Here is a 21,483-nt window from a genome sequence, read left to right on the forward strand (position 1 = left end):
TTATATGTTGCTGCCGTTTATTTTTGTTTTACATACACATAACCAAAATATCTTTTATATTTATGTTGTTTGCATGTTGGTTTTTCCGGGTGTTTCTGTTAGCGACAGATGACAGGATTTAAGAAAAATTCACTTTACCAGTGTTTCAGCCAGTGTAGTAAACAAAAACCGAAATGAGAAAAGTCCACTTCTCAGAGAGTGTTTAATCACTTAGCTTTGGCAATCTGCCCTCTGTGATTGCACAAAGGGCATCTCTCAGGTTCAGCCTCTGGAAGCAATCGCTGCAATTTGGTAGGAGGTTGTAAACACTTTCCTGGAGGTGTGCAGTGTTTCTTAGATACTTCATTGTGTGAGGCTGCTCCACTGGAGTGAAGGATGCAAATGGTTTGATCTGAACGTGGCTTGGTAAGGATTTACAAGGTTTGTTCTTCTAAGGCAGTGGACTTACCCCCCCCGGCTCCTCTTTCTTTTTCCTTCTACCCTCAGCGTGGCCGTCACGCGTTCCCAGGACGTGCCCTCCTTCGGCCCGCCCATCCCCCAGGGCATAACCTTCCCCAAGTCCTCCGTCTTCAGGGACTTCCTGCTCAGCAAGGTCATCAACGGCGAGAAGGCCGCCCACAAGTCGGACAAATTCGGCGCCATGGCCACGCGCACCAGGCAGGAGTACCTGCGGGACTTGGCCGAGCGCCACGTGACCAACACGCCGGTGGAGCCCGTCGGCAAGTTCCCCTTCATCTCCCTGGCGCACAAGCGGCGGGAGAAGAGCCGCCCCTACAGCGGGGCGGAGCTCCGCAGCCTGGGCGCCGTGACGTGGCAGGTGCACGCCGAGGACCAAGTGGCGGGCGCCGAGCGCGAGTGCCTGCTGGCCATCTCCAACGACTTCATCATCCTGCTGGACCAGGAGGCCAAGGCGGTGGTGTTCAACTGCGCCACGCGCGACGTGATCGGCTGGTCGACGGGGAGCCCCGCCTCCATGAAGGTCTTCTACGAGCGGGGCGAGAGCGTGTCGCTGCGCTCCATCAACAACAACACGGAGGACTTTGGGGAGGTCGTCAAAAGGTTGGAGGTCAGTGAAGCTCCGTCTCTCGTCTGAATGCGCCGTCGGTCCATCGTCGCCGGCCGCCATACACTAAGTGTGTAAGATTTTGAGGAAAAACAGCGACATCAAGTGCTTCCTTCTCTCGAGCATGCCAGTGAACTACAATGGCATGCCCACAGAAACCTGGACACATCGTCCACCTTCTTCTTCGTTGGTTTATTTAAGGATGTGAGCGTTCATTGCCCACACCAGGCTTCCTTAGAAATATAGTGGTGCAAGATAGCAGCTAACTGGACGCAAGACCCTTGACCTATGTATATTCTTATATATAAAAAGGAAACATTCTATGGCTAGGAAAACCAAATTACTTTTATTGTACAGTGAATATACACTTTTTTTCTTTTTTCCTTTTTTTTTATTTTTTTTATGGGCTGTACATTAAGCTTTTACCGATATAAAAATAATAAATCAGGCCAAATTTTACACAGTGGACCTTTAAAAACAAGTTTGTAATAACAAGTGCCGCTGTCCTTGTACCTCCAAGTGTCCCTCCTTGTAAATAGAGTCTGACACAGATAACGGTGATTAAAACAACGGCCAATATTTCTAAAGCAAACACCAAACTGGTGTACGCCGCTCGCGCCCTTGGCTGGAGTACGAAAAAGAAAAAAGAAAAAAGAAAAAAAAAACATTAAAAACATTAAGCGGTGGTGTTATGTTGATGTTATTGTGGCGACGTGAGGGTGTAGCCGCAAATTACACAGCTAGCCAAAATTCACAGCTGTCGTGTTGACTGTGTAATTATAAGTCATGTGTAGGCACCATACGCAGCAATTTTGGTGATGTGACATCACTCCCCTGGGGGGGCAGGGAGGGGTCTCTGCGGGTTGATATGTGGTGGTCAGACGCAGGTATTTGTCGCTGAAATTGAAAATGAGCACTACCAGTGAATCATGTGTGTTGTTGTGACAATGACTAAAGGTGTCGGTAGTTAATCTGCGAACTTAGGCTGCGTCAAATGCCAGTGGCGGGACGTGCATCTCATGTCTAGGCCTTCAGTGATGTCGGCGTTGTCAATTCTGTCAAAATGAAAAAAATAAATGGTGATTTTAAGACATTAGTCCACAAAGTTCTAATAAGTCTGCCAAATGATAATATTATTATGATATTAATTGAAATGAATAATCTCTCTCCCTCACGCTGTAGCTGCTGACCAAGGGCAGTCAGACAACGGAGATGACGCTGCGCCGCAACGCCCTGGGCCAGCTGGGCTTCCACGTCAACTTCGAGGGCATCGTGGCCGAGGTGGAGCCGTACGGTTACGCCTGGCAGGCCGGCCTCAGGCAGGGCAGCCGACTGGTGGAGATCTGCAAGGTGGCCGTGGCGTCGCTGTCGCACGAGCAGATGATCGACCTCCTCCGGACCTCCGTCACCGTCAAGGTGGTGATAATCCCCCCCCACGAGGACTCCACACCACGCAGGTAATAATGGCAAGACATATGTAAGATGTATGTAAGGTATATGTAATTATGCAGCCAAGAGAAGCATGTTCAGTAACTCTAAATGTAGAGCACATATAAAACCGGTATCGGTGTTGCATTGGCATGAATTTTACGAGTAGAGTACTCAGCCCCAGTATCGGTACCGATACTGATATCGTTATCGATGCATCCCTGGAAAAAAATAGTAAATATCAAGTAGCAATCCACAATCGGCGCGTGTTGATTTGGGAATTGCTTCGTGCGACGACAGAGGCTGCTCAGAAATCTACCACATGCCGCTGGTGGACTACAAGAACCACAAGGAGGGCATGCCCTACGAGTTGAAGTTCCCCTTCCGGCCCAGCACCGCCAACAACAACAACACCAAGTGGCCCCGCACGGCGTCCAGCCCTCAGACTCGCCCCGCCGGCGCCGCCGGGACCCTCATCAAGGCTCCGCCTCCCGACTTCAGCAACTCTGCAGCCATTCCGCGGAGCGTGTCCAGCGACGGGCGGCCCCTCCACCCCAAGAGGTACCAAGTCGTCCGCCCCGCCCGGCCGGCTTGCCCGCCCACCTGCGTTCCACATCCCTCGCATTGACACAATCCGGTTTTTTCGCTTCAGATATTCCCCCGGGAACGACAACTACGCCCTGGCGTGCTCCATCGTGATGGGCCGCACGCTGCACAACACCAACACCCCCTCCAGCCTCCCCTACGCCGACACCGCCGGCTCCAGCCACTGGAGGCAGAAGTCCATGCCTGAGGGGTAGGTTCCTGTCCTCCTCTTTCGAGATCGCAAAAGGCCACCTGGTTGAACCGCTCTCGTCTGCCCCCTTCAGGTTCAACAACAACTGCCAGTCCACTCTGCCGTCAGGGCGGCAGGCGGCCGTCGAAGGCGCCAATGGGATCAAATCGGGCGCCGGCGTCGGGTGGTCGCGAGCTGGCGAGGCGGAGACGCCGGCCAGGCTGGCGGACAAATCCAGCGCTGGTGAGACGATTCTTTAATCCGGACCATGGGTTTGATGATTGCAATGAAAGCATAGTTGTAGGCCTTGTTGAGGCTGTGCTGCATTCAAAACCTTCAATGCATTTCTTCCAGAAACCATTTCCAAGGCGCTGCTCCCTCGCTTGCAGCAGTCAGAGCAGAGCGGCCACGCGTCTCCCAACAAGAGCGCCAAGGTGAGTCAGGACGAACGCCGCTCGGCGTCGCAGTTCCCGAAAAAAAAAAAAAAAAAACGCTCTCCGAGAGCAGGCAAACACTGACCGGACCCTCCCCACCAGGACGCTCCGTACTCGTCCAGCCAGTCGAGCAGCAACACGCTCTCCAGCAACGCCTCCAGCTCCGCCCACAGCGACGACAAGTGGTACGAGGTGGGCTCGCGCTCGGCCGTGCGCAGCGACCTGGAGCTCAACGGCTACCTCCAGGACAACTCGGCCGACAGCGGCATCGACGCCACCTCCTTCACCGCCACGCAGAGCAGCACCGCCTCCTCCACCGCCGCCTTCCGCTCCAAGGACAGAGTGCCGTGGCAGGACGACGGCCCAGACACCCAGCAGTCCTCCGGCACGCCGCCCCTGACGGCCGACTCGCTCATCGCCGCCGCCGCCGCCGCCGAGGCCAAAGAGGCGAAGAGTCCGTCGGCGTTCCCTCTCGACCCCGCCTCCTTCGGCTCCGGCGACGCGGCCTCCAGATCCAGGTGCGGCGCCCGCTCTGTGATATTCAGCCGCATCAATGTTTCATCAACTGACGAATCGCTGTGGTCCAAATATATTCAGTCCCATCCCCCGGGGTGGGAGGGTCCAGAAACTGCGCGCTTTGGTATGAAAAAAAGGCAGAGAGGAATAATAAGGAGTGCGTGTGGGTTTGTGCTTTTCCACTGGTGAGTATCTCCCGATTCCCTCGACGCAGGCGGGAGCGCTTGAAGTTGCTGGAGAGGCAGATTCTGAGCTCGGCAAGCGTTTCCCCTCTTCTGGATCCCCCCCCCCCCACTCCCTTTGAATTCACCGCCAGCTTTTCTTCCCTTTTCTTTCCATTTCTCCTCTGCTCGTCGGCCCGAAATAACTCTGCACCGCCAAAACCTGCGCATCGCCACCTACCTCATGATATGCGCCGGCACGTGCGCACGCAGGCAGACACGGCGGCTGCCGTTTGAAAAAAAGTTCAGGGCTTTTAATGTCAAACCGTAGGGGGGGGGAGTTTGGAGAGAGGGAACAAAATTTGAGTGCAAGGGCGACGAAGGTCCTGTGAGTTTCTTTTTGTCTGCAGTCGCGATCAACCGCCATCGGGATGAACCACAAGATCCCGTGTCTAGTTAGTCAGGACAAACTAGAAGGATGAACTCGGCTCTCGTCAGTCCTGATCATCAAAACAAAAAGGGAGCAATGTTGCTGTTGTGTTGCGCTGTCACTCGGCGCAGCCAGTTTATCTACTTACTTACTGTTTTAAACCCTCAACCTCCTCCCCCCCTCCCCTCTCTCTCTCGCTCTCTCTCTCTCTCTCTCTGGAGCTTTCTTTATTGACTTAATTTAAAATTGTAGTTTTCATTATTATTAGTAGTAGTATTCATTCTGTTCTACAGAAGCGAACTGATTTAACCCAGACTGATAGAATAAGGACGTGTTGAAAAATCTCTCTCTCTCTCTCTCTCTCTCTCTCTCTCTCTCTCTCTCTCTCTCACTCTCACTCTCTCTCTCTCCAGCCCGGTCGATTCCAGCCAGTCGGCGAGCCCCATGTCGCCGCAGGACGAGTCGGCCGCCTCAGCCACTTCCCCCACGTCCCAGAGCTGCCAGTCCCCGACCAGCAAGAGCTTCTACCCTCGGCAGGGAGCCACCTCCAAGTACCTGATCGGCTGGAGGAAACCCGGAGGAACGGTCAACTCTGTCGACTTCGGCAACACTCGCAAGTAAGACGCAGAAATGTACATTTTTTTAACAACGACGTTTGTTAATTTGATAGCGACGACGTGGCAGAGACAGTTGAGTATTAAGTCATATTTGACACAAATGCCAGATGGTTTTTTTTTTTGGAACAACACTGCCACCACCTGGCCTAGCTCGGTGTGGCACTCCTCTTTTCTCTTGAGCAATGACTGAACACGACCCCCCCCCCACCCCCCACCCCCCGCCTCCCCCACCTCGCAACGTCGTCAAGGCAGAATGCACTCTGCTTGTTTCGCCTCGGGGGAAATCTGCATCATTTGTGCTCCACGGCAGCCGCTCATCAAACCAGAGGCAGATTAACACGCGGGAAATGTCGGCCGATGACAAAATGACAACCGCGACGTGCGCCTATTGCTTGTGTCCCCCTGCTGTTGTATCCTACCGGTGTGACATGGTCTCCCTGCCGTTGTCTCTGACGCCTGCAGGCGGCACCAGAGCGACGGCCTGCTGGGCGGCCAGCCGCAGCTCCGGGCGAACCTCCGCGGCTCCCAGTCGCCCCAGCGGCACACTGCCAAGTCCAGCCTGGAAGAGGACCTGAAGAAGCTCATCACGCTCGACAGCCCTCCGCCCACCACCAGCGAGGAGAAGGTAGTGAAGCTGGAGTTTGACAAGCGAAATGATTGCATTAAAAAAAATCACTCCCCTCTAAACTTTTTCACTCCCCTTCTGGTGCGAAGCCCTTGTTCCCAGGTCCGCTTCCGGGCCGCCGCACCCTGCAGAGGACCCTGTCGGACGAGAGCATTTACGGCGGCCAGAGGGAGCCGACCTCCGGCAGCCAGCGGGACACGCCCACCGACCTGTTCAGCTGCTCCACCATGCCGCGCTCGCCCACCGCCCGCCACAACTCCAGCCGGCGAGAGTCACATAAATCCCTGGGTGAGTCTCCACCAGGGTTGTAGGACTTGAGATCGGTCTTGGTCTGAAGACCGGCCTCAAAGCACTCTTTAAGGGTCTCGGTCTCGGACTGGACGGACTCTGGATTTTGGATCAAGACTGGTCGAGACTCGGCCAACACTACAATGAAGATTAATGGATTTTCTGTTTTGTTGTTATTTTTCTTTGATATATAAAGACTTGGTCTTGTCTTGGTCTTGATAATGTCTCGGTCTCAGTCGGTCGGTTGGTCTTGGCTACAACGCTATCCTCCACTATTAAATGCCAAATGAGGAATCTGACTCCCCACTCCACCGAAGGGGCAGTAAAAGCTAAAAAGGCATAAATCTGACTCGCTAAAGGGCTCGGGTTATTACCTGGAACAGTGTTGCAGTTCAATGGCTCCAATATGCTCCCTCCCTTCTCCTCTGTCATAGTTCAGCGTCTTGACTCTTCTCCTCCTGCTCCTTAGGAGACCTGTCAGGCCAGGACGGCTCGGACAGAGATCAGGAGAAGCAGCAGCAGCAGGACCCTGCCCTCATGCCCCTGCCGGACGCTGGGGCAGACGGCCCACTGGACTGGGCCCACCTGGTGGACGCTGCCAAGGCCTTTGAAGGTTGGTGCACACTCCCCTTCTTATAGTGTGTTTGTAATGCTGCAGGAGAAGGTTTTTCCCATTGAGGACAAAGAAATCTGGTAGGAAATACAAGACGCTGACAGTCAGACGCAGGACAGCTGGCGATATCTTTGGCTGGAAGACCCACATGCTGTCTTCATTCTGCCCAGGAGAGGGCGCTGCTGATCTGCTTTGCTCTCATAGTCAACTCGTTTGTCTTTCAACTGTTTGTACCTTCAGAGCAACGGCTGGTCTTCTTGGCAGCCCAGGAGGAGAGCGCCATGGCTGAGAGCGCTGCAGCCAGCAGCAGCCCTCAGCAGGCTGAGCCTCAGGCTGCCCCGCTGAGGCAGCCGTCACCCGGGTAAGATTGCCTCCAGCTCACAGTCCTTGACCGATCAGCTTGGCTTACTTAATTAATTAGCTTTTCTGTCTCCCATAATTTGAAATTCTAATTTGTTCTTGTTTTATTTCATTGAGACACTTTGAAATTCTGATTCGACACATTTTTTTTTTAACTGGATCTCAACTTTTTTGAGTTGTTCTTGATGATTTGGTTCTTTTTCTTCCCTAACAGAGAGTTGCCACCCAACCTGATGGGAAAGCTCAGTCAACTGGAGTCAATGGTGAAGGTGCTCCAGGATGATTTAAAGAAGGCAAGCTTTTACAGCCACAAACTCTTCAGTCTAAACAGCTGATAAAAGGCCTTTACACACTGGCTGCGTTTAAGCTTGTAAAAATAATTGCATGGGGGAAAAAAAAAAGTAAAGAGCTATTATGCTATTATGCACAAGTATTTTCACACAGAATGGAAATAGTGCTGTGAAGATCAAGGCTGATTTCTTTTAAAACTAATCCTGTGAATCAACACATCATCCAGTCACACTGTTTTTGTGGAATGGAGGCCACTTAACCGCAGCAACAAACAATTTGTTTTTGTCGCCAATTAAGAAGTTTTTGCTTCAGCGTCCCTTTCTTGTTATACCTCCTCTGCGGAATGGGTTTAAATATCTTGCATGTTGCTTATAATTTTACTGCACAAATGCTTCAGGCGTCGCAATTTAACAACGTTTTGGGACCCAACAGGAGAAAGATGCCAAGGCGTCTCTGCAGGCTCAAATCCAGAACCTGAGAGACGACAACCAGCGCCTCCTGGAGGAATCCTACAGCGCCTCCACCAAGCTCAAGAAGTTCACCGAGTGGGTGTTCAACACCATCGACATGAACTGAGAGCCGCCCACCGGCTGCTCGACTTCAGGTGCTTGACCACTATGGGAGCGGGGCTGCAACTCAGTCAAAGTTCAGTCCTGCGCGCAAACAGAAAAATATGTTCATATGAAAAAAACAAACAAAAAAAAACACAACTTGAACTGTCGACTCTTGTCTTGGGCTTTTACAAACCAGTGCCAAACACGGCCTCGCCGACGTCCCTGTGGATCTGTGGACTCGCCACCACCAACAATGACTTTATGGCGGGAAGGAGCCAGTGTGGGAATCCGTCACAGCCACTTCCTGGCGGCATGCACTCCCTTCCTTCAAATGCTCCAGTTTGTGTCCATGTGATGGGTTGTTGGTTTTCCTGCATGGCAAACGACAAAGATGTTGAAACTCACCCGAAGGAAATGGGGTTCAAGCTCTCTGGCTAACCTCGTGACAACGTTCCATTTGCAGACCCCATTCCAAACAGTTCAGGCCGCAAGAAGACTGAAAAACCTTGAGAGAGTCGAACCGCGGCGTGCTGTGTGAAATAGCTGCTGTTTACACTTTGTTCAGTTTTTCCAAATTCAGAGATAACGCCACTGATTATTTTTGTACTAACCAAAAAAATAATAATAGAAGCTATACAAGCGGCAGGAGGGACGCCACTCCCCCTCAGTAATGCTTTACCAGTAGCAGAGTGTATAGATGTAGACTCGGACAGACGGACACTTTACGTGGCACGTAGATGTAAACACTGTAAGGCCGGGCACACGTCTGCACTGCCTACGTCATCAGATTGTATCAGATGTTTAATGAATAGAGTTTAAAAAGTGAGTCGACTGTCTTGGGCTGCTGGTCGCAAGATGATTAAAAAGAAAATAAATAAAAAGAATATGCAGTATATATTGTTTAAAATAAAACGGCACAGTCTTGGCGCCATCAAGAAAAAAAAGAAAAAAACTAGAGACAGACAGTTGAGCCTCACATTTAGCCTATTGTAAATATACAAAGTTAAGATTTATTTTCGCTGCCCTGGATATAATATGCAAAGTATTTATGACAAAGACGTTGGCCAAGAAATAAAACAGCCATGTGCAGCTAGAGATCTGCATGTACTTATTATAAGCTCTAAACTATACAAGAAGAGATATATGTAAAAAATATATATCTAAACCCAAACAAAGTAAAATAATAAAAATATTTTATTTTTCAATGACGTTTCGGTTGATTTCCACCCTTTTTTTTTTCTTCTCGGTGCGGGACAGTCTTTGATTGCAGCGTCAGCAAAAGGCTGTTCTTACGGAAGCGTATTGCTGCCACCCTAGAAAAAAAGCAAAACAAAAACAGGGCAGTCGATTCTATTATTGCACTGTATGGAAAGACAGTGCCGCCTAGCGTCGACAAATGTAACTGACCCCCCACCCCCTCCCTCCTCCATCAGTAGCATGCGAGAAAAGGCCTCATGGCGGCCACCTCACCTCCCTTCGAAAGAATCAGTCGGTACTGTTGTCCGTGTGGCTCCATCGTGAACTATTGTGCAAATCCAGAAAATTAAAGTTACAGAGGTTCTCTGTAGTCTGTAAATCTGTGTGCAACCCCTGAGCTGAGTCCGCACAGTCCCCATTGGCGTCTCATTCGTGTTTCTTTTTTGTACTCTGATGTTGTGCAGCTGTATATAAGGAGATATTTGATATTCATCTGACTTCGCACCTTCCTTCCTTATTATTTTTCAAATATTATTTTTTATGTGCTCCTGCTAAATTGCCGAGGATATGCAGCGGAGGGGAGGCCTGGTGGCGAGAGGACGGATGCTTCGGGATAAATGGGAGGAGTTAGGATGACGAATCCCCAACCAGAGCACAGCGCACGGCCCCCTGCACCTTTAGTTCTCAACATGTGTGACAGCATGTGACTGTTTCCATTGAGCTGTGGTGTGTAAAAAAAAAAAAATGTTTATATCTATTAAAGATATTTTGTTGAAATACAAATTGTCTTCATGGTTGTTTTCTTAATTTAACCATTTGCAGATCTTTTTTCACTTTACTTCACTCCAGTGGAGCAGCTTCACATGATTACTTCAAAAGTTTAAATTAAAAAAAAAAAAAAAAAAAGGAAAAGAAAATTCACTTCCTTTTTAGCTTCCCGGTCAAACTCGCAAAATCGGCGTTTCCGCAGGGACTTATTTTACTGTAGCACACAACAAACTTTACACAGAAGGCCAGGTAAGTTTTTATTTTATCATTACGTTGGACGGTTGTAGTTCGTTTTCACACTCACTTTCTGTGTGTTGTACGTACTGGCTACGTAGTTTGCGTAAAGTAGGCGGTCAATCAGGCTCGCTTGTTCTTTTCAGCTTTATGTATTTAATTCCCTTGTAAAAAGCCATCCACCCTGCACTTTACTGATTGTTCCGTAAAAAAAAATATGTTCAATTAAAAGATTACATTACACTTTAAACATTCAGCTTATTTCTAATGCCTGTTGGTAACAAAGCAGTTCAAACTATGTGAATCATGTACGTTATGATTTACCACTACTCCCCGAGCACTGCAGGAGGCGTCCTTTATTTTTCTTGAATGAAAGTTGGCAACACAAGCAGCAGCAACAGTAAACGATGAAAAGGGGGTACCGTGAGGTTGAATGAGAGAGAGAGAGAAAAAAAGAGAAGATCCGCAAGTTCAGGCCGCTGTGACTTTCTGCATATGTGTTTCTGCCTTCAGCAACCACACGAGTTATACGTCGTGAGTTTTGTGTGTACTTTCTGACAGTTTCAACATTTGTCTGTCAGACTATTTATCACAACAGAACCCAGGCAGGGCTCATCACAAGGTGGGTAGGATGCCACATTTCACTTTTTATTTCTGCAGTTAATCATTGCATTGAAAGTATTGATCATAATGGTAGGTAATAAGTGAAGTATGATCTAAACCTCACATGACACTCCCGGTCCGTTTTTGTGCATTTCTGTTTCATGAAATTGAAAAACAATGTTCTAAAGTCAAGGATTATGTTGGGACACACATCTTTGAACATGGCCCAAGCAAAAACATGTAAAGGATGCACTTTTCATTTCTAGAGAGTTCCTAGACAGGCTACAGACACGTTATTTATTATTACATTATTGTTGCTGTCAGAAAGTATTACCCAACGTTGCATGGTGAGGGACCTTTAAACCTAGCTGGAGCTGTGTAGTAATTCCACTGTTGTGGCGTGTGTGTGTGTGTGTGTGTGTGTGTGTGTGTGTGTGTGTGTGTGTGTGTGTGTGCGAGATGGCTCCAGGAGTAAGTGGAGACCCAGCGGGAGGCGGCTGCCTGCTGCTGCGGTGGGATTAGCACGGAGCTGCTGTTTTTCCATCTAGATGTGATTACCAAACGGAAGCTCTCCGTCGCGCATAGACAGGAACCGGCTCAGACAGGTTGATGGACGAGCACAACCGGAGACCCCCCCCCCAACCCCCCACCTCCCGCTCCACCAACCCAGCCCAACCCATCTCCCCTTCCTCCCCCAGGGGGGTGAGGAGCGGGACAGTTATGGATGGGACTGGAGCGCGACGTCTTGGAGGCTTCCGGTGGTGATAATAATTAACACGCAGCGCTGGGCCCAGCCAGGCTCGAGCATGGACCGCTGTTCTTCACCGCGGTGCTGAAATGAGTGCGTCTCGGGTGTGACACACTGTATTTATCTCACTCGGCTCACCGAAGCCGTTCTGCCGGGTGGCTGCAGATGAAACGGAAGCGACGCCTCCCGACGCAGGTGTGAATATTGCGGAGCCGTCCCTCAAATCATCTCCCGCCCCCACCGGCACCACCAGCGCCGCCACTACGGGCCCAAATCAATATCCACTTTGCATCTTTGAGCAGCATGCATGCATGCGTGAGCGAGCGCGCGGCCGTGTGGTCATGTGTGTGTGTGTGTGTGTGTGTGTGTGTGAAGAGCTCATTCAATAACTCAGCATTAATACAGATTACATCGGGCTTTGACCACCTCAAAGCAGATTACAGTGGGTCCGAGCACCCGTCACCTTGTGAACGGCGCCTCTCCGCGTGCCTCTTCTGAACGCACCTGCCTCCGCTGGAGGAAATGACCTGAAACCACTGAGATCTCCGTAAGGAAAAAAAAATCTTCATCCTGCTCTATTTTATGTGCATAAAGTGTTTGGTTTCTTTCCCCCGGAGCTGTGAAGCCAGCCGGTGGTACGTGCGAGAGGATAACGAGGCCTGATGAGGGAGAAGCGAGCGAGCAAGCGAGCGGTACGGGTCTTTAGCTGGTGAACTGGTTCTGTCAACACAAACATCTGCGTGCGTGCGTGTGCGTTTCTCCGCGTTCTCGCTTTGGCAAATTGGCCCACTGGAGTGGCTTCCTCCAGGGCTCCTGGATCTCGGTTATGCCAGGGGGAGGCGGAGGAGGAGGCGGTGGAGGGGCGGTGGCAGCGTTGGGCCAGCTTGCCATTTAAGCTTCAGTGGCTTTCCTTGAAGAGAGAGAGCGAGAGCTAGCTGAAAGTGGTGAGGCGCAGACACGCGAGAGCAGAGCGGAGCAGCTGGAGACGCGCAGGGCCGAAGCCGTCCTGAAGCCTTGGAGTGGAACTCAGAGAAACGTGATGAGAAAAGACATTTAAAGCCCTGGAATAGGTTGCGGTGCCCTTTAAAGTGGCCGGCCACTGCCATTTGAAGAAGTTTTTTCTTTCCATCCCGTCCTCCACGTCTCGTAGAACAGAATATTTATTAGCCCTGTGTTTGCAGCCTCCTTGAAAAAAAACAACTTCCTGCTGAAACTGATGTTTTTTCTGCTTCTGCATGTTTGGACCAGAAAGGAACAACTGGCTGCAGGTGTCGTCACCGAGTTTTCTCGTTCCTGGCTCATTAACAGGAAAGAGACACACACAGTTTGTTAGAAGACACTGGTGAAGGGAATTTTCCATAGTGTGGGATTAGAAAAAAACAACACAAGTTGTTGCAAATACATCAACATTTGCTGCTGTTTGCGCTCTGAGAAAACAGCCAGCGAGCAGCGCTCGACTCGCAGGCATTCCGTTGAAAACGGGAAGCATTTTGTGCTCAGAATATCTGGGATTTCTATTTTTAGCCGCACTCCCGCACTTTGCGTGTGTGCGTGTGTGCGTGTGCGTACGCGACGGCCCGCCTCGTAACTTTGTCTTTATCTTGGCGTTTAAGGATCCTCCATCCCCATGAAACGCTTCTCATTTTCAGCATCGGTGGGCGCTGCTGCAGTGTGCATCTCCCCCCCGTCCTCCGTTTGCATGCGCGGCGCCGCTCACGCTCCCCCTCCCTCCCTCCCTCGCTCACTCTCACGCTCTCTCACGCACACACAGGCAGGCACACAGGCGCACAATGCGTTGCCGTCTCTCTCCCCTCCCTCTATTCCCCTCTATAGACCCTCTCTCTAATTCCTTCATCCCTCCCCCTGTTTTTTCCCAACTCTGCACAGCCTCTCCCTCCCTCCCCTCGCTCTCTCGCTCGCTCTCTCTCTCCCTCTCTTGCACACACTCACTCGCCCGCTCTCGCCCCGGACTCCACAGCCCCATGCAGACGCAGGCAGAGGGAGGATGAACGAGGCGCACACATGTGAGGATCTCCTGAGGTGTCGGGCCGAGGCAGGACCGCTGAGGAGAGAAGAGGAGGAGGAGGAGGAGGCGGAAGGGGAAGAAGGAGAAGAAGAAGAAGAAGAGGAGGAGGAGGAAGAATAGAGGAATACTGCGGTGGCCGAGCACCCCACCCCCCCCACCGCCAGCCCTCTCTCCTCTCGCTGCTTTCATCTCCCCCCCACTCTCTTCCACACCAGTTCCACCATGAAGCTGCCCGCCGCTTGTTGCTAAGGTTGGAGAGGAGGAAGAGGAGGAGGAGGAGGAGGAGGTCGAAGGGAGCAGAGTGGACCAGGCTTCGTTTGAAGGTAAGCGACCCTTCAGAGGTGACTGTCAGGCGTCACAGATGTTGCATGGCGCACACGCACACGCACACGCACACGCACGCACAGGCACAGACGAGCTGGGGTTGTGAGTGTATGTGGAGCCACGGCTTGTCCCGTCCAACCGTGTGTGTTTGTGTGTGTGTGTGTGTGTGTGTGTGTGTGTGCTGCAGTTTGTTCGGTTTGTTTCAGATGGCTGAGTTTCTATTAGCCTGCTTTACCCCAGCCACTGCAGGAGTGTGTGTATGTGTGTGTGTGTGTGTGTGTGTGTGTGTGTGTGTGTGTGTGTGTATGCAGGGGGGGCCTTGTTGACTGTTCTGTGTGAGCATTTGTGCGTGCACCGCTGGCTGCCGTCGCGCCGCCTGCGCGCTCCCCACGCAGTGCACGGACCCTGGCTCCGCGGACCCCGGTTGGGCCTCCCGGGGTGGAAGAGGTGGAGGAGGGGGGGGGGGCAGAGGGGTCTGCCAAGCGTCCGGCCGCCTCCGAGCACCCCACCCCCCACCCCCCCAACTCGACACGCAGCATCTCGATTGGCAGGCCAAGTGGAATCGCGGCTTCCTGTCCGCAGGGGACCAATTGGCACCACCACCTCTCTCTCTCCCGGCTCGCTCGCCCGCCCCATTGTTATCTTCAAGCAGGTGCCGTGCAAATCTATACTAGGCCTGGCTGCCCCACCACCACCACCACCACCACCACCACCCTCACCCCCTCACCCACCCGGAGGCCAACGCCAAAGATTAGCTGTCCGCCGCGCTCAGCGTCCTCTTCAAGAAGGAGCGCCGGCCAATGGGGGGAGTCCCTGCACTCCAGGTGGAGCAGGTGGTCACTCAGAGCTCGTTTCCACTCGCGCTCCTCTGCTCTGCTTGTAGCACCCCAGATTGATCAAAACACTGTCATAGCAGAGAAAATGTCGTCGCTGAAGCAGTCACTTGAGTCACAAGTCTCTTGTTAGACAAGAGTATCCGCACAGCTTAAGTTCACACACAGCACAAAACAACAGCAGCCTAATTCAGTACGTTCACAAGCTTGTGTGCGCTAAAATCGTTCCAAGAAGCGAAACTTCAGAGGCAGAATCGCTGCCTCTTTAAGTTTTACGCTTCTTTTTTTTTTTCAAACAAACAAACAAAATCGATAAAAACAGCTTTCCCAGTCAATAGCAGAGCCCCGCTGAGCTGTGTGATTAATTTGAGTGCACGGTATCGCGGGTGTGCCCAGCCGACCTCTCACCTCTCAGGGACGAGTCGTTTAACCTCTTATTATACACATGCGGGACACGGGGTTACACGTGGAGCTCAGGAGGTTTGTTGAAAAGCAGTCGTCAGCGCACGCTGGAAAGCCTTAGTTGGGCGGAATGAAATCTCCAGGGAGGCGGAGAGTGAGAGAACGAGTGAGAGAGTGAGACCGCCGGCGGTTAGTGACGGCTTCCGCGTGGACGAGGTGGTGGACGTTTGAAGGGAATGAGGCCCAGGAGGGGAGGGCAGGTTGTACGATTGCTGCTGACGGAGGCAACACCTGCCTGGAGGAAACGGTGGTGGGCGGAGAAAAAAAAACAAAACATGCATCAGTTCAGTCATTAAACTTTCAGCGTCACCTGAGGCGAGTAAAGCTGCGTTCTTCCTGCGCGGCGGGAGCTTGTAAAAGTAGCGTGACTCATCAGCCGCAAAGCCACGAGACTGACAGACTGGCAACTGGCGTGTCGGCGGCTTTATTGAGCGCCACTGGTGGCGGCGAGTGAAGTAATGCCACTAATGGGAACCTTTCCTATTGAATGCCTTGCCAGTAGCTGCCTTGTCAAAATAAAAGCAATGTTTCTGAAATTTCAACAAAGTACAATTGCGATATACAGGTCTTAACGCGCCATTTTCACTCACGTGAGCCCGTAAATGATATTAATTATATTTTGCACATTAAACACATGGTGCATGTAATTCGTTTTTTACAAAAGAGCAAACAAAAATAACAAAATAAAGCGCGTGTACGAGCACAACTGATTGGTCTCGAACTGACGTTGGGGAACACAGAGAGGCGGATCAGGCCATTTTGGCAACAAAGTGGAGCTGCACTAAGACACCGAGACCAACAGAGCAAAGAAAAACACATCAACTGTGCTGTTCTCTTTACCAAAGAACAAAATCTGCAAAAGCTGATCAAAGTGATCATGTAAATGAAAAAAAAAAAAAAAACATCGTCTGCAACAAAAAAAAGTAAAAACTGAGACCAGCGGTTTCCCCCCCTCTGAGCGGAAGCCGCACATGGTACGAACCAATTAGCCAACAGCCTCATTTAAGCGGGCCTGAAACAGCCGCAGCTCTCTTTCCTGGCAGCCAGACACTTGGGCTGTGATCCCGCGGGAAACGGGGGAAAAAAAAAAAAAAAAACCCTGGAATAATTGTCATATGGTTCACACCGCATCGAAAGAACTGAACAAAACAAAAAGATAACGTACTCCTTAGTATGAGCCTTGCTAACTGCTAGGAGCTGACAGCAGACCGCACCTCGGTCGATCAGTCAGGGCTCCGCTGCGGTTCTGGGTGATCACAAACGGACGTGTCCTCCGTTAATATTCCTGCTGCGCAGTCACCGTATACGTGGCGAGACGTCTTATCGGCTGGCAGGCACAGGCGCGTCTCCTCGCCGCGCTGCGTGCACACATTTTGGCTGATGAACGCCAGGACAAAAATGTTATGGCGTCGTTTCCTGCGTACTGTGACTGATGTCTGTCGAGCTGTCATTTTGTGTGTGTCTCTGTGTGTGTGTGTGTGTGTGTGTGTGTGTGTGTGTGTGTGTGTGTGTGTGTGCGCGCGCGTGTATTTTTTTCCCTCCCACCTCCAGTGTGGAAGTTTGGTGTTTTAACGTGCGTTTCTTCCTCAGGACCGGCAGGACCAAAGTGGGGAAAAATGGCCGAGGGCTCCAGAGACCAGGGCGGCGTGTCCACCGCCGACCCGGAGGAAGACTCCCCCAACATGATTGTCTACAGGAAGGTGAGGCCGACGCTTCCGCCACACTACAGAAAACATCCTTGTGGAATCGAGCTCGGCTGTGTTTTTCCTCCTCCTCCGGGGGCGGGGGGGCGCCAGCGTGTCCCCTCCGGTGCTTTTAGCAAGCCCTCCATCCCTTTCGATGAGAGTTTGTCTAACGAGAGGTCCTATCAGTGTCGAGGGTGATCGCCCCGTGTCGGCCCGGGCAGCGGCTGATATTCTGGGATGGCGTTCCGACCGGCGAGATGCTCGTTATCTCCCCCCCATCTTCCTCCCCTCCCCACTCCCTCCCCTGCTCAACTGACAGATGGAGTGCTATCTCTGCGCCAGCGCTTTGACAGCCTGTTTGGAAATAAATATATTACACGTCTTTTGATCATACCTTAAACAGCCGCTGCGACGGCGGCGGCGAGCGCGCGATGAGCGCGGGTACGGAGCTGACAGATCGCCGTCCCGCATCCGCATCCATCCCTCTCTCCCGGCGGCCCGCCGATTGTTTGGGCGAACCAAAGTGGTGCCGCGCACGGATGTGGAATAATTGCCTGCAGTAGCCCGCGAGCCTTCGCCGCGAAGCTCGGCCGCCGCCTTTAAAGCTTCGAGGCTCTGGCGCCGATAAACGCCGGCCTCCTCTGGAAACAGAAAATAATAATACAGCCGTCGTAGTTCTCCTTCTGGAAGATGGAAAGATCTCACGCAGGTCTCCCGACATTGGGAGCCCGCTCGCAGCCCAGCTGGCAGCTTCAAGGGAAAGTGCGAGCGCGGCGCCAGCAGCAGCAACAGCTGACTGGCGTGCGGTAAATGCTCCACCTGTTTGCCCAGCAGCAGCAGGACTCCTGCTGGACTCTGCGGAACCCCGGAGTTGATGATGACGATCAATAATCGGAACCGCAACTCCCGGCAGTCCCCGAGGAAACTTTCAAGTTTGAAACGTTTATTGCATTTACGCAGCGCTTTAAAAGCAAAACTGCTTCTTTCCACCAAGGTGCTTCACATGAAGCGTAAGCCGCATATAAAAAAAACATATGGGCAAACGGATATTGTGGAACAAGAATAACAGGTTTAAGCACATTCTTAAAACACAAGGGAATAAATATAGAACACAAACTAACAGACAAACAAACAAACAAAACAAAATCACATTACAGTTAAAAGCCAGAGAATCAAAGTGAGCCTCAACAGACTCAAAATGTATAATTTTGTTCATTTTACATTTATAGATACAAACACAGTAAAGACAGCAAATAGAGACACAGACGAGCAAAACACAGTGCAGTCTCTGGGTGTGATGTCATGCAAAAAAAAAAAAAAAAAGTTCCGCCCAACACGCTACTCCTCCGTGCCGCCGCCGTCGCTGCTATCCTCCAACGTACGCTGAGCAGCTGTCGCTCCGCCGCTGCTGCATGTAAACTGCGTGTCTTCGCCGAGTCCACAGTGGCGCTCGATTATGTAATGCCGCACACGCACGCACACACGGGCACACGTGTGCGCACGCCCGCAGGCTACACATTTAAGAGGCTAGTTTCTGCTTGTCAGCAAGCCGCCCGGAGGTACGTTCATCATTTCATGTTGCAGCCATACGCAGTGACAAGAGACAGATGACTTGGAGAGTGGCAGGGATTTCTCTGCCCTTTCTGCTCTGAACAAGGCGGTCCGAGCGCAGGAGCTCTTTGAGGGAGAAAGCAGCCGAGGAGGAGTAGGAGGAGGAGGAGTAGGAGGAGGAGGAGGAGGAGGAGGAGGAGGAGGAGGAGGAATAATAATTTCACACAAAGCGGCTCATCTTACACATATTGCCGCTGCTGCTGATGGGTAATGAACAGGTGTGATGTCCTGCACATCCATCTTGAGTGATTCCAAGGTGCATGGTTTGTTCTAGCCTGACACCTTTGAGGGAGAAGATGAGGGCTCTGTGGGCCGGGTTGAGTGCTGGAACTATGTATGAAATGTAGAAAGCTGATTGGTGGAAAAATGGCCGACATACGTTTCTCCACCAATTTGTTGCGGTGAAATAACTTTTGACAGTGATTGCATTGGTTAGCTGTGTCACTGCTGGATGCTTTCCTCTGGTAGAAATACGAGCTGACCAACTGACATCTTTTGATGGGGGGAAAAAAAAGGCAGAGGCTTAATTGTGCCAATAGGAACGGCTTCACAGTGGTTAGCGCAGCTGCCTCACAGCAAGTGGGTTCGATTCCGGGCCTGGGACCTTTCTGTTTTTGAGTTTGCATGTTCTCCCTGTGTCAGTGTGGGTTCTCCGGCTTCCTCCCACAGTCCAAAAACACGCATGTGAGGTGAATTGGGAACTCTTAATTCACTGTAGATGTGTGTGAGAGTGCAAATGTTTGTTTGTCTCTATGTGGCCTTGCGATGAACTGGCCACTTGTCCAGGGTGTCACCCTGCCTTCGCCCTATGACAGCTGGGAGAGGCTCCAGCAGAACCCTGCGACCATGAGTTTAGGAGGATGGAGAGAAAAGCTTTGCTGGAGCCCAACTGGCTCCATTTTTGCACAGAAATCAGACAATCAATCGTATTCATATGTCACATCCTAAGTCCTTTTTTTTCAAGATGTCTGTCCCTGCTTAAAAAAAGAAAATGGACCACGGATAAGCAAAACATTCAGTTCGTCAATGTCACAAATGTACTCCGGCACCTTCGAAAAAGGCCGTCAGCCGGACGTCACCGACGTCTGGCTGCAAAGGCCCTGGGATAAAAATATTAGATAAAAGATAAAAATATTTGACCGCGTGGGCAGCGCCGCTGCCAAACGCATAGGTGCCGCAGGGTTAAGATACCTTCAACTATACCGCCATATCCGTTGGTACGCGGTATAAACTGTGTGGGCAGTGAGACAGAGGTGGATGTGATGCATTTAGCTGCAGAGGAGGCCGAGCGCTCCGGCAGGGAGGAGGCCGTCTCAGCCCGTGAGGTGCAGGTCGGTGTTGCAGCGATGCGCGTCTCTGGTCTCTTCCGCAGCACCAGGAAGAGGAAGTGGAGCACAAAACGCGCTAATGACTACAGGAAGTCTTTGTGCCTCGAGACACTAAAATAGGCTTCGTCCCTGTAGATGCAGGCTTGCACACAGGAAGGCAAAAAGAACTGCGCTGCTTTAATGTGCGCGACTCGTTGTTGTTGTGGTGTCTTTCCCCCCTCTTGCTGTGTTTACCTTCCTAGTTCATGAACTTGGAAACCACAGAGAAATCCTGGCCTATATCGCATTTATAATGGTGGTTCATGGAGAATCTACTGCATGACCACTTAAAAAATGCTGCACTGGGATTGATGAGTCGGCTGCGTATAAAGAAGGACGGAGGTCCCACTGGATTGCAAACACCCATTTCTGGAGACTGGAGATTTCGCGCTTTCACGTTTAGCGCCATCTTGACTGTCTGGTTCAGTTTGAATCAGGATGATTCCAAATATTTGGATGTGTCGGTGCCCAATCGCTGGTGAGACGACTCCAATGGACGATTTTAACTTGAAATTAAACGAAAACGGGGAAAATGGACAAAGATTTATTTTTATTGTGTTTAACTAGCAATTTAGACCGACAAAACAATTTCAGCCAATTCAAAAAGGTGTGAATTCAGGGCTTCTTTCCGTATTAACAGGCAGTCATTTTCAGTCTTTTTGCAACCCTAATGTCTTACCCCTGCTTTCTATCCAAACGATATAATGCATGTTTTTGGCACAACCGCGTTGTGGCCTCCTTTTTCAAACCAGCACCTCTGTTCATCTTTATATATACACAGTCAATGGATTGATACACGGAGAAAAATTTGCCACCAGGCTGATGCAAACAAAACGGCTATTGTACATCAAGCAGAACAAGGGAAGCTGCACTGCAGCGGCATCACTTTGAACTGTGAGCAAAGATTTGTCATTCTTCGGCGCTTCTTCCTCCACTGCTGTGGGCTGATTTACTAGAGTTCTCACTAGGAAGCTCCCTCAAGCGGCTGATCTCATCTATTGTCCACCGTCACCCAGCCGCTCGCTGCCGGTCGTCTTCAGGATGGAGCTGCTGCGGCGAGAATGACACTTAGATAGCGGGAGGTGCGTGCAAACGTGGGGCAGAGACAACGTCGTGGGGAGATGCTGAATGTCCCTGTGGTGCCGAGAGGAGATGAAATCGCTGTGAGCCGTAGCCGCCTCCCACATCATCCATTCACATGGCGGCGGCAGCAGCAGCAGCAGCAGCAGCAGCGACTGCCAGCTGGCCGGTGTGTGAAGGGTCGCTGCCTTGCTCCAGTGCTGCGGGTCAGAAGCTTGGCTGTCTTCCTGCTGTCATCCATGAGTCACACTCTCTTCTGTCTGAAGTGCCTCAGGGTTGGGAGGGTGGAGGGGAGAGGTACGGGGGAGTGTGAGGGAAGGGGGCGGGCAGCAAGGGTCTGCGATCGATCCACAGGCACCGTGTGTTATTGTTCACTGTTGTTTGCGTTTT

The 21,483-nt window shown here is 51.3% G+C and overlaps 2 protein-coding genes across 4 annotated transcripts in view; both read left to right on the forward strand.

The window, feature by feature from the left end:
- LOC142883480 (signal-induced proliferation-associated 1-like protein 1) overlaps window positions 1–21,483 on the forward strand; it is a 192,445-nt gene that overhangs the window by 25,076 nt on the left and 145,886 nt on the right. Inside the window, exons 8-22 of one of the 2 annotated variants that reach the window (XR_012926054.1) lie at window positions 487–1,066; window positions 2,246–2,520; window positions 2,792–3,052; window positions 3,144–3,287; window positions 3,361–3,509; window positions 3,621–3,700; window positions 3,803–4,218; window positions 5,221–5,424; window positions 5,887–6,049; window positions 6,139–6,337; window positions 6,807–6,950; window positions 7,191–7,311; window positions 7,525–7,603; window positions 8,034–8,205; window positions 8,352–9,330. Coding sequence is in view for 1 of the 2 variants with exons in the window: in XM_076018394.1 (XP_075874509.1) it covers window positions 487–1,066; window positions 2,246–2,520; window positions 2,792–3,052; window positions 3,144–3,287; window positions 3,361–3,509; window positions 3,621–3,700; window positions 3,803–4,218; window positions 5,221–5,424; window positions 5,887–6,049; window positions 6,139–6,337; window positions 6,807–6,950; window positions 7,191–7,311; window positions 7,525–7,603; window positions 8,034–8,177 (2,959 nt within the window). In the remaining variant the exon portion in view is untranslated. Of the gene's footprint in view, window positions 1–486; window positions 1,067–2,245; window positions 2,521–2,791; window positions 3,053–3,143; window positions 3,288–3,360; window positions 3,510–3,620; window positions 3,701–3,802; window positions 4,219–5,220; window positions 5,425–5,886; window positions 6,050–6,138; window positions 6,338–6,806; window positions 6,951–7,190; window positions 7,312–7,524; window positions 7,604–8,033; window positions 8,258–8,351; window positions 9,331–21,483 lie in introns of those variants that run through there. The other variant, XM_076018394.1, reaches the window with a different exon arrangement.
- Window positions 11,431–21,483, forward strand: part of LOC142883478 (regulator of G-protein signaling 6-like) — a 40,482-nt gene continuing 30,429 nt past the window's right edge. The window contains exons 1-3 of one of the 2 annotated variants that reach the window (XM_076018389.1): window positions 11,431–12,252; window positions 13,684–14,054; window positions 16,950–17,050. In XM_076018389.1, the coding sequence (XP_075874504.1) occupies window positions 16,967–17,050 (84 nt within the window). In that variant the 5' untranslated portion in view covers window positions 11,431–12,252; window positions 13,684–14,054; window positions 16,950–16,966. Of the gene's footprint in view, window positions 12,253–13,495; window positions 14,055–16,949; window positions 17,051–21,483 lie in introns of those variants that run through there. The other variant, XM_076018390.1, reaches the window with a different exon arrangement.

This window comes from Nelusetta ayraudi, unplaced genomic scaffold (assembly GCF_046127955.1).
Source record: "Nelusetta ayraudi isolate G7.1 ecotype Tasmania unplaced genomic scaffold, CSIRO-AGI_Nayr_v1 ptg000007l, whole genome shotgun sequence".
Lineage (NCBI taxonomy): Eukaryota > Metazoa > Chordata > Actinopteri > Tetraodontiformes > Monacanthidae > Nelusetta > Nelusetta ayraudi.